This window comes from Canis aureus, chromosome 1, assembly GCF_053574225.1.
Source record: "Canis aureus isolate CA01 chromosome 1, VMU_Caureus_v.1.0, whole genome shotgun sequence".
In the NCBI taxonomy this organism is placed as follows: domain Eukaryota; kingdom Metazoa; phylum Chordata; class Mammalia; order Carnivora; family Canidae; genus Canis; species Canis aureus.
Window position 1 is genome coordinate 73,086,068 of NC_135611.1, and position 17,241 is coordinate 73,103,308.

At 49.2% G+C, this 17,241-nt stretch overlaps 1 protein-coding gene and 1 long non-coding RNA gene across 2 annotated transcripts in view; one reads left to right on the forward strand and one right to left on the reverse strand.

Annotated features, from left to right (window-relative positions):
• Positions 1-14,746, reverse strand: part of DAPK1 (death associated protein kinase 1) — a 169,671-nt gene extending 154,925 nt beyond the window's left edge. The window contains exons 1-2 of the mRNA XM_077904609.1: positions 14,680-14,746; positions 13,671-13,838 (exon numbers count right to left, since the gene is read on the reverse strand). Of these exons, the coding sequence (XP_077760735.1) occupies positions 13,671-13,732 (62 nt within the window). The 5' untranslated portion in view covers positions 13,733-13,838; positions 14,680-14,746. The remainder of the gene's footprint in view (positions 1-13,670; positions 13,839-14,679) is intronic.
• LOC144317746 (uncharacterized) lies at positions 1,010-7,291 on the forward strand. The gene is made up of 5 exons (XR_013383725.1): positions 1,010-1,092; positions 1,441-1,699; positions 4,025-4,267; positions 5,251-5,449; positions 6,210-7,291. It is a non-coding gene; the product is annotated as an uncharacterized LOC144317746 (long non-coding RNA).
• Positions 14,747-17,241: the final 2,495 nt, after the last annotated feature.

The following is a 17,241-nucleotide window of genomic DNA, read 5'->3' on the forward strand; positions in this document are numbered from 1 at the left end:
CGGGGTGCTCAGGGTGACCCCCTGGGGGAGAGGGACTATAAACCTACACCCAGAGGGGAGAGGAAGGTCCCACATGTTCCAACCACCTGCACGACAGAGGAAACAGCAACCTGCACACCCACTTCTGCCACCAATCGATGTCCCTCTCGTGATTATCCTCCACCCAGTCCATCCATCCATCTCCACCCTGCACCCCCAGGGCATTCTTCATTCTTCTCTGCCCAAGCAGGAGGCTGCCCCCCATATACTGCACCACTGTGTCTCCCCGCAGGTGGTTAACCGGAGGCCCTGGCAGGAGGGTGGAGGGAAGGAGAGAGACATAGGGCTGTTTCTTCCCTGACATGGCAGGTGCAGGCAGCTCTCCCTGGGGGCTCCAGCTCAGCCTCAGCTGTATCAGTGAGTATCTGGCCATCCCAAAACCTTCGCCTGAACCCTTGTTAGTGAACCTGCTTCCTGCCAGCACCCTGGGCTGACACATCTCCCTTTTACACAACACTGCCCAAACCTGGTTCCTCTCACACACTCCGTCTCTGGCAAGCTTCCCCAGGTGACTTCTATACAAGTACCCTGTCCCCAGGTTGCTGGGGGACAATGCACAGCACTCTTCACACCTCCTGCCTGGGTCTTCCAGACCTCACCTTCTACCCTTAAAGCCCTGCCAGAAGGAAGGGATCGGTGAGGCCTCACTAAGCCATATGGGCTCCCCACAGCCACACAGTCACACAGCGTGCCATACCATCCACTCTGCTAGAGAGGCAGAAACTAGGAGCTAAAAAAATGAAAAGAGAATAAAAGGTAGGAGGTCTCTAGCTTTTACTTAAAATTAGCAATCAGTATATTAAAAAAAAAAAAAGTAACTACCTATTACGCAGGTTAAAAACAGAGTCATCAAGACAGGAGCAGAATGCCACCCTTGGGAGAGAGTAGGGTGGACCAGGGTCAGGCAGCAACAGGAGCCTAGCTATGACTCACAGTAGCCTGGTCAGCAGGGTGGGGCACAGCAGAAACCAAGATCTTAGCCATGGTACCTCCCACGCCCAGGGGAGAGACATCTGGAAGTCTGACTGGGAGCCTCTCTAGGTCTCACTCACTGTGAGTCCCACCCCAGGCCTCTGGGACACAGCAGACCCATCCACTTCTAGAACAGGACGTCAGACAGCACCTGCCCCAGACCCCCTGATCAAGCCACCTGGCCACCGGCTCTATTCATTCCCCAGCTCAGAACACCAATTTCAAGAGCTTCCTTCAAGGATGTCTTCTTTGCCCACTGGGTGCAGGATCCTGTTTGCCAACCACCAGTTCCAGCCCTCAGGCCTGTTACTCAGCACTTCCCTGTCTTGATTTGATGCGGGAGCCCAGTCATTCTCAATGGGCGGTGGGGAGGGGGGCGGCCCTCAGCAGACATCTAACAATGTCTGCAGACATTTCTGGTTGTCACAGGTTGGGGGATGGAGGGTGCTGCTGGCATCCAGTGGGCAGAGGTGAGGGATGCTGCTAAACATCCCACCACGTACCAGACGGCACCCCCCCACAAAGCACCCCACCAAACTGTCATTACTGCCGAAGCTGAGACATGCCAGGTGTAGAAGGAACAAAGGAAACCTGCACTGAACACATCAAAGGAGCTGGCGCTACACTGGATGTTGTCAAGTTCTTTAAGCATCCCTTCCGAGACAGTGACCAAGGAACAGGACACAAAGTGAGCTGCACACCCCACAGCCCAATTTCCAGACGCGGGTTAGCAGTCTGGGTATCCAACGGTCGCCTCTGCCATTCCATATACACCAGCCAACACCGATGTCTTTATGAACCTCAGTTTTCTGATCTGTAAAATGTGGAGAACAACATCTACATCCAGCCCCTGGTCTAGATGAGTACCCAGTAAATCTGTTTCCTCGTCTCCTGCTTCACTCCCGATTTCCACTTTCTTCCAGGGGAACATATGGATAGAGACACACACACATATCCACTCAGGCACCCACCTGCTTACATTTTTATGTCCCCACAAGAATCTGAATAAATGAATGAAAAAAAATCAATGACCCCTCTAGGTCAGAGCGACTTCTCCCTGCCCAAACTCCAGAAACAGGTTTCCATCCTTGGTTTCTCTCCCTTCTTGAGTTTTCAATTATCATTGGCTGTATAAAGTCTGTCTACCACACGTGGTTAGAAATGTGTTTGAGAAAAAAAAAAAAGAAAAGAAAAGAAATGTGTTTGAGTGCAGCCCCGGTGGCTCAGCGGTTTGGCGCCGCCTTTGGCTTGGGGTGTGATCCTGGAGATCCAGGATCGGGTCCTGCGTTGGGCTCCCTGCATGGAGCCTGCTTCTCTCCCTCTCCTTCTGCCTGTGTCTCTGCCTCTCTCTCTCTCTCTCTGTCATGAATAAATAAATAACATCTTTAAAAAAAAAAAGAAAGAAAAAGAAAAAGAAAGAAAAAGAAAAAGAAAAAGAAAAAAAAAAAGAAAAGTGTTGAGATAAAAGAGTCCTGCCAAACACCTCATCTGGTGCTGGGTCATTACATGTCCAACCAGCCTGGACGAAGGAATAAGTGACAACCAGATAGTATGGCTCCCATGAAAGTAGTGTTTACCGGTCTGTGTACGGTGCCTGTTTACAGTTAGCTGTGCCACTCCTTGCGGAGGAGGAGATATTTCACCTGAACTCACCTTCTAGCTTCCAATCATTTTCCTTTTCAAGTCTGTGAGCATCTAATGTCACTTCTATGAACTCAAGCTATCCATCAGTGGGCCTGAAGAATTAGGAAGTGTCCTTCTAAAGAGACCTCTCATGTCGCAGCCATGTTCTCTGCATCAACGAGACCCCAGCCCAGGGGAACAAGGATGGGCACTCAAACATGTAAGTGGGCCCTCACTCACAGCAGCTGGCAGGGCCTCCTGGCCATTAAGTAAGTCCTAACAATTCAGTCTTTCAGCCACCAACCTAATAGGCTTTTCTTGGCACAGGCCATGTGGGCTTGACCAAACACTCATTTTCACATCTTAAATCAGTACGTGTCAGAGCTGAATGGAGGCTCGGACCCGCCAGAGGTCTTGTGCTCTGCAGCGAGCTCATCTTGGTCAGGAGCTCAGGGGCTTGCAGGCTCATTTCAGACCACTTTTCCCATAAAGATCTGAGGCAAAAATCAGTGGTCTGTGTCTCTGATCAAATTCCCAGGGTCTTGTCTGGATGCTTAAGACAATTTGTAACTTAAAAAGCAGCTAGAAAAATGAAATCGGCTTTTCAGGAACTAAAGGAAACCCACACGAAAGCTGAATCTGCATGCTGACGTGTCCGGGGAGCCCAATGAAGCCAGGAGGGCTGGTCCTCGGAGCAGCCCTGAGCAGGGGATGCCTGGTTGTTGTGCAGTAGCCCTGGCTGCCCTGGGCACATCTCTTCCCATCTTAATAGGCCCTCCTTAACAAAAGCTTCCCCCTCCCTCTTTCCTTGGCATCTAGGTAGACTTTTTTCTTTCTTTTCTTTCTTTTCTTTTTCTTTCTTTCTTTGTTTCTTTCTTTCTTTTCTTTCTTTCAAGATTTTATTTATTTATTCAAGAGAGAGAGAGGGATAGCACCAGCAGGGGGAGGCGAGAAGTACAGTGGTAGGGAGAGGCAGACTCCCCGCTGAGCAAGAAGCCCAACACAGGGCTTGATGGCAGGACCCTGGGATCATGACCTGAGCCAAGGCAGATGCTTAACTGACTGAGCCACCCAGGTGCCCCTGGATGGACTTTCAAGATGGCATCTTATCCCCAGCAGCCTACTTTTGTTTTGTTTTTAAGATTTTGTTTATTCATCACACACACACACACACACACACACACACACACACACGGAGAAAGAGAAAGTGCGAGAGGCAGAGACATAGGCAGAAGGAGAAACAGGCTCCATGCAGAGAGCCCAATGTGGGACTTGATCCTGGGACTCCAGGATTACACCCTGGGCCGAAGGCGGGCGCTCAACCACTGAGCCACCCAGGCGTCCCAACCTACTTTTGAATACACAGCTAAATTCCTAACTTGTTTCTCAGGACCTCGAAGACCATCTACCACACCATGAGGCAGACTCACTGAGGGAGTCCAGCCCATGGACCCAGGGGGAGGCACGCACACCTACAAGGACGGAGCAGATGAACAAAGTCGAACTCAGCAGAATGAGCCCAGCCAAAGGTAGAGAAGAAAGGAGAAGAGAAGGGGTAAGGATGGAAGGATGGAATGTCCTAGATGTCCAAGCCGGAACCTGAGCAGGGAGAGGAGGAATGAGTGCAGGCAAGGTAGGGTTCTGTCACATAAATTAAGAAGCGTGTTAGACAGTCCCCACCCCCTCCCTGCCTCGTTTTCCCTCTCACTCTCTCCATCTTAACCAGCCACCATTTCTCAAGAGTTTACTGTGTGCCTGGTACTGGACCAAGTACTTCACACACATTCTATACAACCTCATAACCAACATGTGGGATAGGTATGATCATATCCCCATTTAACTAACGGGTGAAAAAAAGTGAGTCTCACAAAAATTAAGTGAGTTTCTCAAAGTAATAGCTAGTGTATTGTAGAATCAGGGCTCTGGGTCCGAAGCTCTGAACCATAATCTAATTTCGGCACATGTACCTTCCCAAGGGAAATAAACAAGGCCTACTGTGTGTTAAGCTTAATCCCACCCAATGGAAGAGACACATGAAGCTGTGTTCTCTACTCTCAGGAAAGGCACAGTCTATAGGGAGACCCACAAATCATGTGCATAAGCCAACTGCAAAAGTACACAAAGTGGCCACTTCTTCATTCCAAATTATTAAGGAGCACAAAAACTAAGAGAGGCAGCCTTACTGGTGGAATAGCCAGGGACCTGCTCCACAGAAGGCGTGGAATGAGAAGGGCCGGGTCACTTCCTATTTACCCATTTTCGATCACTTCCTATTTTCTCCAGGTTATGACTTCTCTCTAATATAGATAATTTTTAAAAACTGTCTTCATCAAAGAGAGAACATTGCTTCTGAAGATGAGACCTAAGAGGGTGGTCCCCACTCATTAGCAATATCCAGAAAACAGGACATACTCATTCCACACCTGAATCACATCTAGTGAAACCAGGGCACGTCGTGCTTCCACGCACACCACCCCGGGGCTTGCTTGCCCGTGCACCACTCTATCTGCCAAGCCCTGCTGCCTCTGCGCCAAAGGAGGGGCGGGGAGAGAGGCCTGATAAAACTTCATCCTGGAAAAAATATTCCACTTGTACTAAATCACTTCCTCTCCCAAGCCCCTGAATCAGCTGCCGGAAGCTCTACGTGAGGGAAAATACATGATGGTGCTCAGAGCCAGGCCTCATCGCTGCTACATGGGAAAGCGGTGTGCATCTCCCAGCTATCCCGAAGCTCGTTTGAATTACAGGCAAAGAAACACCAAGAAGAGGATCCCAAGCAGTCACTTTATAGGCTACCAGCCAGAGGGGATGACAGGTGAGCAAAAAGGAGAGAAGTGCCTCAAGTGAGCATGGCCTCGGGGGCGGTGGGCGGGCAGGAGCGGGGCCTCACACCCTGCAGGGTGCAGGGCGCACCCTCGTGACCATCCAGACGCAACCCCAGAGGACAAACTCAGTAGACGTTCCTGGCTCCACCATAGCAGTTCGCATGGTGATCCCAGACACTCTGAGTGGCAAAGACAATATTTAGAGAGACGATGTTGCACATGCACATCCCAGGTGGCCGGCAGAAACCCCGAGCAGGCTCTGCTTTCAATCATACTGAGTTACGCACCAATAAAGTGGTATCTGTAGGGCAGCAAGTGACTTCTCAGCGTTTTTGTTTTGGGTCTTGCTTACCAAATTTCTACAGACAGCTCCTCTGTGTAACCTGTGCGATTCAGCATCTCCGACATTGGCAGTCAGCTGGTAGAAGTCTATTCTCAACAGGGCCCGTGTACCTGCACTACCTAGCTGAGCCTGTTGGTGGTGGTTGGTGGTGGTGGTAAAGTGAAGCAGCTTGTAACTCTCAGCCTATTAAAAACTACACTCGCAGGGTTGTGGCCTTTTCCATCACTTTCCCAGAGACACACACACTGCTTACCCAGTAACCACAGATGGCAAAAGAGAGAAAGAAACACGGAGCTCTGCACAGAGGAGGCAAAGCAACCTCTCAAAGGAGGGCGGGAAGCTGAGGACTTGCCGGCTCCAACTACTGGTCTCTCCCACCCCCAACCACTCTGTCTCTGTCCCCACAGATCCTTCTGCTGCTGTTCCTCACCTCACCTAAGTCACCTTACCTTCTGCACACACAGCCTGGCCACAGACAGACGTGCAGCTCAGAGGAAAAGCCAATCCTTTCCATGAAAGATCGAAAAAAGGGGCAGTGATGATTTTCCCTACATTTATTTTTCAACTGGAAAACTCTATCCTCGAGGGCCTCAAAAGGGAGCATGGAAGATTGAAGTAAGGTCTCAAAACCCCTTTTTCAGTTACAAAGGTCAAGTGTGCATGGCTTCAAAGGCAGGAAATGGCAAGCTGCAGAAAAAACTAGTGAGCAACGGGAAAGAATGGAAATTAGCTCATTCCTTGCTGGCGAACACCTCACAATATTCACTGTAGTTGAGATAAACCAGCCTCGCTCATCCCATTAGATCTAAATAAGAATAATTAGGTAACTTTGACAGAAAGTGTATCCCAAAAGAGAGGCCACATTCACCACCAAATTTCCCAGCCAAAAACCACCAGGCTTACGAACATAAGCACCATCAATATAAACTTTTCAAACACCAGAGATGAGCAGCTCCTGGCATTCACTTGCTCACACATTATGTCCTCATCCAAAGTTGAACATGTTTATAAACAGAAAAAAAAAATCAACCATATCCACCCCACCTCCTCTCCTGACACCTCTGAATATACATTAGGTTACTGAATAAAATCCCTCAAGCTCACACTCAAAATGTCGGAGGACAGAGAGGTAAGATCCATGGTCACTTCTCAGGCAGAGGCAGTATTATGTTTAAGTGACCACAGTGTGATCCGGAAAGCCACACTAGCTTAAAACATCACCTAAAAGAGAAGTGATCAACCAGAGTCACCAAGGATCACACTGGTCAACCTACTGCCAGAGACTCGTTACTAGCACGTGACTGGTTTGGTTTGGTTTGGTTTGGTTTTGGACCGGGATTGAAAACAAGACACAAACCATGTTAGGTTTTAGATGTTTTCGTTGTAAAAGGTAAACCTAGAGACGGCTACAGCACTTTTTGGTTCACCTAAGAAAGACTTACTAGTCAGACCCAAGTGTTCTCGTCTCATTTAGTTAGATATTATAGAAAAACCGAATGGCAATTCTTTTTCCTCCTCTCTCCTAATTGCACATTTAAAGGAATTCATTTAGAATGTTAACAAAGTGATAAATTGAAGTTACTATAATTAATTATACTGTCATATCATCTCTTTCAAGGCTGAGAGATGATGCTTTCTGGTTGTGATAATTTACCTCAATAAACTGAAGGTAAACAATTAAGTATTACCTTCCACATAAAGCCTCAATGACACAGCCGCTCTAAAGCAGACAGACCAGTGCCACTTAATGAAATAAGAAACCGCGTATTATTGAGGGGATGGCCCACCGGGCAGAGCCATGACTCGTATACACTACATTACTCAAAGGTTAAATAATAATAAGAGTGTCCTGTGAACTTTCTAAAAAGCTGAACTATTAACTTTGGTAGTTGGGTCAAACTGTGCCACACACTAACATCATTCACAACCATGGGGCACGAGCCACTGGGAAAAGGAAAGAAGTTTCTGCATGCAGGAATATGCCCAGGAGACTCCGGAGCTCAGTAAGCCTCTGGCTTCAGGCAGAATAAAAGCTTCAGTGAAGGGACCCCTAGCTGTTCCTCACCACCCCTCCGGGGCAGATCTTAAAATGGACTGGCATTAGCTGGCTGCCAAATCACCTCCCTTAAATATCAGCGTCCTCTAGTTTCTGAAAAAGAAAAATTGCCAAATCCTAACTATTGTAAAGAACATTCGAAGCAGGCCTGGCCAAGGTTTGGGGTCCACCTCCTGCTACTTACTACTAGCTGCTTGAGACACCTGACCTGTCTAAGCACCGACTAGATGAAATGAGAAGGAAGGACCCACTGATCCCTCCAGCTTCTTCCAGGTCTGGGTGCCGAGGGGCCTTTGGCTGCCCTTCACCAAGGCAAGCACCTCTCCACCAATAAGCAGCTTCTTTGCCTCATGATCAGGAATAAGTTTCTACTAAATTCATGTTTTATTGCATTTATACAAAACGCCTGGTTAACCTAGGTACACAGAGCAGCTGGCTAGAATTGAGGGTGAAAGTTCACAACACATTTCCCTGCAGGAGACAGAGGGTCTTTGAAGAGGTCAGACCATGTAACTGACCTTGTAGTTCACAGGGCTCAGGCCTCCCCCCCACCATACACCTCCAGGGGTATCCACATTCGTGTCTCTCCACCCAGATGCCCTGCTCCACCAAGGAGGAAATGGTCTTTGCCTTTAAAAGGCCACAACTTTGTTAGGAGGTAAGAGGACATGTTGACACTGTCATCTCTCCTGATATAACCCTCATAGGTAATGACTGAAATTAATTTGAGCAGCCATCTCTGTAAGCCTACAGTGTGTTTTCCATGGCTTTGCAGGGGCAGCCAATGTCATGGGGCCTGGGTTCCCAAGTGGCTGGGTAAAGTACAGGCTTAGGGCAGTAGGATATAGAGGGAAGAGGGAAGCTTCAATGCTTCTTGGCCCCCCATCAATAAAACCTCAACCTCCTATGTTTCTGGCCCCACCGCACTGAAAGCAGGCCTGCCAAGGTGGTCCAGAGATGCCTTCTCAGTGTTGGCAAGGAAGCATCCAGCCAAACTGCCACTCACCACCATCACTGTGCCCTCCCTTCATACCTGGAAGACCATTATGAAACCTTCCTAAAATGCACAGAATTCAAAATCACTGAACACAAAATACAGTTGGCAATGTTATCATAGTGTTGTAGAGCGAGTGAGGGAGCAGCTATAACACAGGGTTCTCAATCTGTTGTTCACTCGAAATTAATGTAACATTGTGTCTTGTGTCAACTATACTTTAGAAAAAAAAATCACTGAACATTACCTTTAATAAATACATATGAACTTTATCTCTCTTAAAACTTTGCAGCGTCTCCTATCAGAGGAAACATCTGAGGGTATGTGGAAGCAGAGATGCAAAACAAAAAACAAAACAAAAAAAAACCACATTTGGCTAAGTCCTAGAGGATGATGTCACTGGTCAACCAAGTGGGCCTCTGATTCCCACTTCCAAAGAGAAAACACACCAAGTCTTTCCTGCTTCCATCCATGCAGGACTACCATAATTCTTAGGACCCACCCTGTGGTCCACAGTAAACTAAATGAAAGATGTACTCTGACTCCTGGGGGTTAGGACAGAGCCTTACTACAACTGTAAACTATCTATGTTCCACTTTGTTTTGCTCAAAGCGGATCTTCTGCTTGGAAATTTTCGCTGCTGTGTGTATTACTGTTCTGTCGCCAAGAACACAAAAGGAAAAACAGCTTTTATTTTTATGAGCTGCAGTCTGTAATATCCTATGTTAACTTCCACTGGGGTCATCACAGATTGAGGGCCACCTGTATGTACATGCATGTGTGCGTGTGTGCATGCACACGTGTGTGTGTGTGGTGTTTACGTATATCCATCTATTCATACGATCAGCGAGCATTTCTTGAGGCCCTACTGACATGGATCTAATTAGGCTTTAGAGATACAAACTGATGAGCAAGTCCAAGATCGCAACCCTGTGACAACCTGTGAGGAAAGCACATAATCAAATAAGCAATGACTCTACCATATGGTAAACATTGGGATGGGGACAATAGTTTATTAAAACAATACCTCAGGCAGCGACAATGTGTCAGGTGTTTACAGTCACAGTCTCTCATTCCCATAATGCCCTATAAAGGTAGGTGTCTCCCCACTTTCCAAATGAGTGTACTGAGTCTGTCTCACCGTGCATTGCCTCCCTATCAGCATCAGCATCCATGTCATCATTTATGTCTTAAGTCTCCGTTCTGGTCCCAATATTGCACCTGCCAAACTGCACTCACTAGTCCAGGCAATGACCAAACTTTCGCCTGGTGTTACACAGCACCTTGCATGCCCAGAGAGAAAAGACCACAGAGCTCACCAGAGGAACTCCAAGCTGGCTGCAAGAAGCAACGCGAGAATGATGCCAACACAGAGCAAGGGCACAGCATGGCACGATGCAGTCTGGACTCACGTGCCCACACAGGACAGTGCTTTAAGACAGCAAGTCTAGGGTAGACATCACCGTGGAGGGATTTCTTCAGGAGGCAGGACCTGGGTGTGAAGATCATGTCAGGCCAGCCAGCGGGAGAGGAATGATGGCCAGGTATCCAGGAACATGGTGCTCAGAGACATGTCTAGAAGCTCACAGATTAGGCTGCACTACCGCCAACCATGTAATGGGAGCCCAATGGTGGGACAAGCCAGCCTGCAGCCTCCCAAGTGCCAGCTGTCCAGAGCAGCTCAGACACCCAGGGCATTAACAACACCCAGCTATAATGCAGGCGGAGAAATCTGCATTCATAAGAACTCCTCCCAGATCCCATTCCATGAGACGGAAGCACTGCTTTGTTCCACCTCCTGAGACAGAGAGTAACACCCCGAAGGGCCTCCCGGAGGCAACACAGAAGGTCACCACCACACAGTCTCCTAAGGATGGGGGGCCTGTTCACTCCAGGAACTTGTTTCTTCCAAGTGGCTCTATTCAGACTCAGAGTGGGGAGGCCAAGGACAACACCAATGTGTCTCCCCCATGCATGACGCTTTACCCAGGAGGCCTCTGCTCCCAAAACTGGTAAACAGACACCTGAACAAAAATTGACTTGCAGGCCAAGTAATTAGCCTGCCTGCAACACCCACACATCTCGGCCAGTCCTGCAGATAATATCTGCATTGGTTTAACTCTTCACTGCTGATTAAAATACTTTTACATGGGTTAGATATGTGATTTTCACAACAGCCATGACATAAGCTTTAAGCCTCTCACTTTATTTTTTTTTTACTTTTTCTTAAGTTTTTATTTATTCATTTAGTTAAGTAATCTCTACACCCAACATGGGGCTTGAACTCATGACCCTGAGAACAAGAGGTTTCCTGAGCCAGCCAGGTACCTCTAAGCCTCTCACTAAAAATGAAGATCCTCAGGGTGAGTCGGAAAGGGTGAGTGACTTATTCAAGGTGATTAGCAAGTGGCAGAGCTGGAGTTTGAACCAGGCTATCTGTCCAGTGGGCTTTCTGCTGGATCACTACTGCAATAATCAGAATCTTTTATAAAGTTTTTACAGGAACAGAGAGCTTTTACAGCAGTCCTGGGCAGTCCATTCAGACACACACTAACACACATAGACACAAAGACACACACAGACACTCATTCACACATACACACTCTCTTGGTTTTCCTAAAAGTAAAATAATAATAATAATAATAATAATAATAATAATGATAATACGGAGTTGCCCCATCTTCCCTCCTCTGGCTATGAACCCGGTCTCAGCATATACATAAGTTAAAAGAGTATCTATTATTTAGATGACTCCTAGAAACATCCAGATTGAGTGGTGAATGTAAATCTGGTCTCTGTATAACTTACTGCTTGGAAGGGCCTTGCATTTGTGCTAAATATCTGCCCATTTCCATTTCTGGGACACACGAAGCAGCCTCCTTCCTTCATATCTATCTTAGGTCAGGACTTGTTTTCAGGAAGTGGCTACATCCAAGGCAGATGTAAAAATCACAGGGCTTGGAAAAAAAAACTTCCCCCTAAAATCAACCATTTTCCCCATTTTTAGGCAAAGCAAAAGCAGCTCTATCAGATGGATGGGCATATATACTTTCTTTTAAAAAACCCAACTCCCACTTTTTCAGAACCCTTCTTTCAAATCCATAGGTCACACAAATTAGTCCATAAACGAGGTGTCAATTAATCTTGCATAGTAAGGAGAAAGTTATACAGAAACGGATTCTGAACAAGAATCAAAGCGAAATGTACTGACAAACGAGCAAGCCACTCCCAGCTCAGAGGCAGAGGGCTTGTCATCTCGCCCACGAAATAAAGATCACAAACTCCCCCACCAGCCTCAGGGAGGCATCATTTTTTGTCTTTCTCATAACACAGAATTCTACCAAAAGATCTAACTGAAAATAAGAGTCATATAGTTAATCCAGAAAGCAATCAGCTCGCCTAACTTTAATAGCTCCTTCTTATAGAATTTATATAATCAGGCCACATTACACAAATGAAATTAAAATATATTTTTTCACCTTTTTTTTTCCCAGTAGGAAAACTCCATATACCACTCATCTTGCTGAAAATCAAAGGAGTAAAGTGATTTAATTCTAGTTAAACCAAGTACTTCAACCACATACCCTTAAACCTTAATCTTAAACATATCCATGAAATATGATTTTTGAGGGCTTTCCTTCTTATGCACTCAGTAAATCTCCAGTGTATCATAAGCTCCTCCTAAGTGCAGGTTCTCCTAAGTGATGTCCTGAGTTGATACAAAACACATAGAGAAATACCGTTACAAAAACCTTTTAAAAATTGCTTTTATTCCCGACTCTTACTTGAACTTGTAAAAAAATTTTAGTTAAGCTCCACGCTCATTAGGTAGTTTAGGGTATGAGTGTTTTTGAATTTCCTTGTAATAAAGAAAAAGCTTAGGATCAGGACATCAGGTGTGTATGGAAAAATACATATTTTGATACAAGTGTAAGTAAATATATACTTTGTTTCAAGATCCTTCACTGAATACAAATCCACTACAATCAAATTCTCATGTTGAATTTAAATTTAAGTGTGAAAACTGGGCTTTGTGCTACTTAGATCAGAGCTCAACACAATCTGTCAAACACCCAGTCAAGAGGAAACTGAGCCAGCCCTGAGACATCTCAAGATAATCATTCTTTGTTCACCTAGAAACTGAACAACTTTGCCCTCAGAGTCATGGCTCCCACAGCAATGGAAGTAAGCTCTGAATCCAGATAGCCACATAGGACTCCCAACCAGTTGTCAAAAATTTAACATTGTGAACAAAACCAAAGCAACCACTAACACCAAATGGGTTATTAAATTCCTGGTTGGAGGAAGTTTCAAAATCCAAACCCGACACCAACATCTGGCAAGTCGCCATATATGATCTACCAGTACTTGCTCCTATTACTCTGAAAATTCAGGAGCGTATTAAGATTTTAAGAGCCTACTGATTAGTTTGCACTGTGTTTAAATCACATAGAAGCTCTAGTTCCCCCCGTGAAAATACATCTTAGCTTTTGCCTCACCTTAGAAGAGCCAAAGCTGACGAGAATTACTACAGACAATGAAATCTGTTGCCGTCCAGGAGTCTTGATCAATAATACCCTTTGCAACATCATCCAACACTGCAATTGCCTCTCCATCACAGCCCCTTGGATGAGGTGGTGGTTTATCTCTGGACCCCAGGCTGCGCTGGGTTAGTAACTCTTTTCTCTACAATTTGCACGTCTCTCGGAAGGAAGAGGGAGAGCCGCCGGGTTCTAACTGCCCTCGTCTACCGCGCGGCGCCCCCGGTATCATGCGTTCCCACGACCCAGGTGCACGCGCTGCGGGCACCCCTCGTACCTGCCGAGCTCCTCGCCGGTGTCGTAGTAATCATCCACGTTTTCCTGCCTGAACACAGTCATGATAGACCGTCCCGCCTCACCAAAGCCCGGCGCGCTTCAGCTCCGCTTCCCACACCATCACCGCCGCCGCTGCGCCGCCGTGGGCCCCGCATGCATGTCTCCAGCCCTCTAAAATAACAGCAATAACAATAATGGTAAAAAAAAACGACAACCCGAGCAGGAAGGAGACCTCCCCGGCTAGGGGCCGCTCGCCAAAGCCCACCCCTCCCCGGCGACCACTCCCCGCCGGGTGGAGCCGCGCACCCTTTTGTCAAGCCCGCGCCGGGGCCGCCCCAGCCCCGCACCGCGGCCGCGCGCGTGGGCCCCGGCACGGCCGCACCCCGAGGCCCGCGTCCCCGAGGGCAGGGCGCTCGGCGCGGCCCAGAACCGGCTCCGGAAGTGAGCGGCCTCCCCGCCTCCCCGCCTCCCGCCTCCCGCCTCCCGCCTCCCCCTCGCGCACACACGCCCCCCAGCTCCCCACCTCCGGGGCCGCCGCGAAGAAGGAAGCCCCCGCCAGGCCCGGCGGAACGCGCCTCGCCGCGAGCATCCCCTCCGCCTGCGGCGGCGCAGCGGCCCCCCCGCCCCCCGCCACCGCCACGCAGTCCCCCGAGGCACATTCCTGGCGACTCCCGCTCCGTTACCCGGCCGACCCGGCGAGCGGCCGCCCGGGAGCAGGCGAGGGAGGGGGCGAGCGGCCGAGGAGGCGCGGCCGCCCGCTCCCGTCTCCGCGCCCCGACACAAAGCGCCCGGCCGGGCCCGCGCCACCTGTTCCCGCCGGGCCGCGGGCTGGGGGAGCCTCCCGGGCGCGCCCCCTTCCCCAGCCCAGCCGGCCCCGCCTCGGCCTGCCCGGGCGCCTCGGGCGCTGCCCGGGCAAACCCCGCCGCGCCGCCGCCGCCGCCGCCGCCGCCGAGGCGAAAGCAAAAGCAGGCGGCGGGGCCCGGGAGGAGCCGGGGAGCGCGCGCGGCCACTCACCCGGCGCCCGGGAGCGGCGCGGGTCCCTCTGGAGCAGTCGGAGGCCGACGGCGAGCGCCGGCCACGAGCGGGGCGGCGGCGGGAGCGCGGGCGGGGGCGCCTGGGGGCGCGGATCCCACGCGGCCGCCCCGGCGTCGGCGCGGTCGGGCGCTCCCCCTCCAGCTCGCGAGCGGCCTCGCGGCTCCTCCTGGCGAAGGGCGGCCGGCGGCGGCCAATGGGGACCCCCGGGCGGGCTGGCGGCGCGGCCCACCCACCTCCGAGCCGCCCGGCCGCCCGGCGCGGCGGGCCCTGCTGCTCCCGCTCGCGCTCCCTGTGCCCGGCTCCCGCTCCCGCTCCCGCTCCGCGCTCCGGGGCTCCGCGCTCCGGGGCTCCGCGCTCCGGGGCTCCGCGCTCCGGGCCCGCCCGCGCGCCCCACGGCGCACACCCCCGCCCCACGGCGCACACACACCCACACACACACACACACCCACACCCGCGCGCGCCGGGCCGCCCCACCTGTGCGCGCCGCTCGGCTGCCCCCCCCCCCCCCCCCCGCTGCGTTCCGGAGAAAATGCGATCCCTTGGTCCCGCGAAGGGGGACGAAGCACCCGGCGGCGCGTGCCAGGCACCGTGCTCGGCACCGAGAACTCAGAGACCAAGACAGATCTTTAAAAATCCCTGCCCTCGTGAAGCTTCCATTCTGCCGAAGACGACACTTAAGAAATCTGGAAGCAAATGAATGAGACCGTTTTAGAAGAAATCAGTTCTTTGGAGACAGTAACACAGGAGAACAGGATAGAGAAGGGCGGGGAGAGAGAGCGCGGGTCGGGTTACTTGCCTTTCCTCTCCGAAATAGGTGTTTTGAGCAGAGATCTCGGTGGTAAGAAGGTGTGTAAACAGAAAAGACAAGACTGAGGTCTCAGGGGACCAATGAAGCAACAGAAAGGAAGGCTGGATGTGTGCTCTTCAACATGGTATTGGCTATCGATGACTTGAAATGTGGCTAGTCCCAAATGAAGTGTTGAAGAAGTGTGAAATGGACGTCGGATTTCAAGAGGTGGTATAGAAATAAGAATGAAAAGTATCTCATAAATATTCTTCTAATGACTACATGTTGAGATGATGGTGTTTTGGATATAGAGTTAAATAAAATCTATTATTAAAATTAATTTCACCTTTTACTTTTTAAAATGCAGGTATTAGGGGATCCCTGGGTGGCTTAGCGGTTCAGCGCCTGCCTTTCACCCGGGACATGATCCTAGAGTCCCAGAATCGAGTCCCGCATCAGGCTCCCGGCATGGAGCCTACTTCTCCCTCTGCCTGTGTCTCTGCCTCTCTCCCTGTCTATGTCTATAATAAATAAATAAGTAAATAAGTAAGTAAATAAGTAAATAAATAAATAAATAAATAAATAAAATCTTATTTAAAATGCAGGTACTAGAAAATGTAACACTACTCTTGGGGCTTGCATTATGTCTCTGAAGACTGTGCTGGTCTACACAGAGATCCCATATCTCCTGGAGACTCCTCATCCATTCTCTCTACTTCTTACCCCATGTTCCCACCAACCCTTTGGGCCTGGGAAACAGAAAGGGTGGTTCTCCATAGAGACTCCTGGGGATCCAAACAGAAAAGCTCCTACAGGGAAATCTACCTTACTGCTTGGAATTATAGGCACTATTTGAGCCCTCTGAGATTTCAGAGTTATATTACTGTTCAAATAACCCAGATTTTCTAAAATGAGGTTTAAACTGTCTTTGGATCAACAGAAGTTTCAATTGTAGGGATGGTGCCCTGTTGCCCCTCCCCCAAAAAAGAATGCCCCTTAGACCTTATATCAGACTGTCCTCTTTTTTTTTTTTTTTTAAGTTTTATTTATTTTAGACAGAAAGAGAGCACACAAGTGCCCACAAACTGGGGAGACAAAGGGGGAGGGAGAAGGGAGAGAGAATCTCCAGCAGACTCAGTGCTGAGTAGGAGCCCAACCTGTGGCTCAGTCTCAGGACCCTGAGATCATGACCTGAGCTAAAACCAAGAGTCCAATGCTTAACCAACTAAGCCACCCAGGGGTCCCTCAGACCATCCTCCTAAAGAACATTTCATTTAGTGGCCCATAGGAAGGACTCACATTCATGATGGTGGAAGTAAGGGAGGATTCCAAATCAGGAGATGGTACCAACCTAAGTAGGGAGTTGGAGAATTAATACAAAAGGATATTGAGAGGTAAGAAATACAGTAAAAAAAAAATTAATAATAACAAAAAAGTGATTCATCTGAGGGAAATGCAAATGAATACATCTGTGGGGGGGGGCGGATTTAAAACACAGATGTTTGGGAGAATCTTAGAAAGTGCTCATGGACAACTATCTCTGGGTAATATTTTTTTTCCTGCAAAATAAATGTAAGTGTGTTTTCCAAGGCAATGAGGATTGGCTCTGTTTGGGGGCTAGCATGTCTTACCTACTATGCTTGGCATGCTAATCACAGAGGTTTTCTGGGGTCTTGGAAAGCCCATGGCAGTGGGAGTCACAAAATTGGATCTAATATTGGCGGAACCATTTAAGGGCTGACTGACCTCG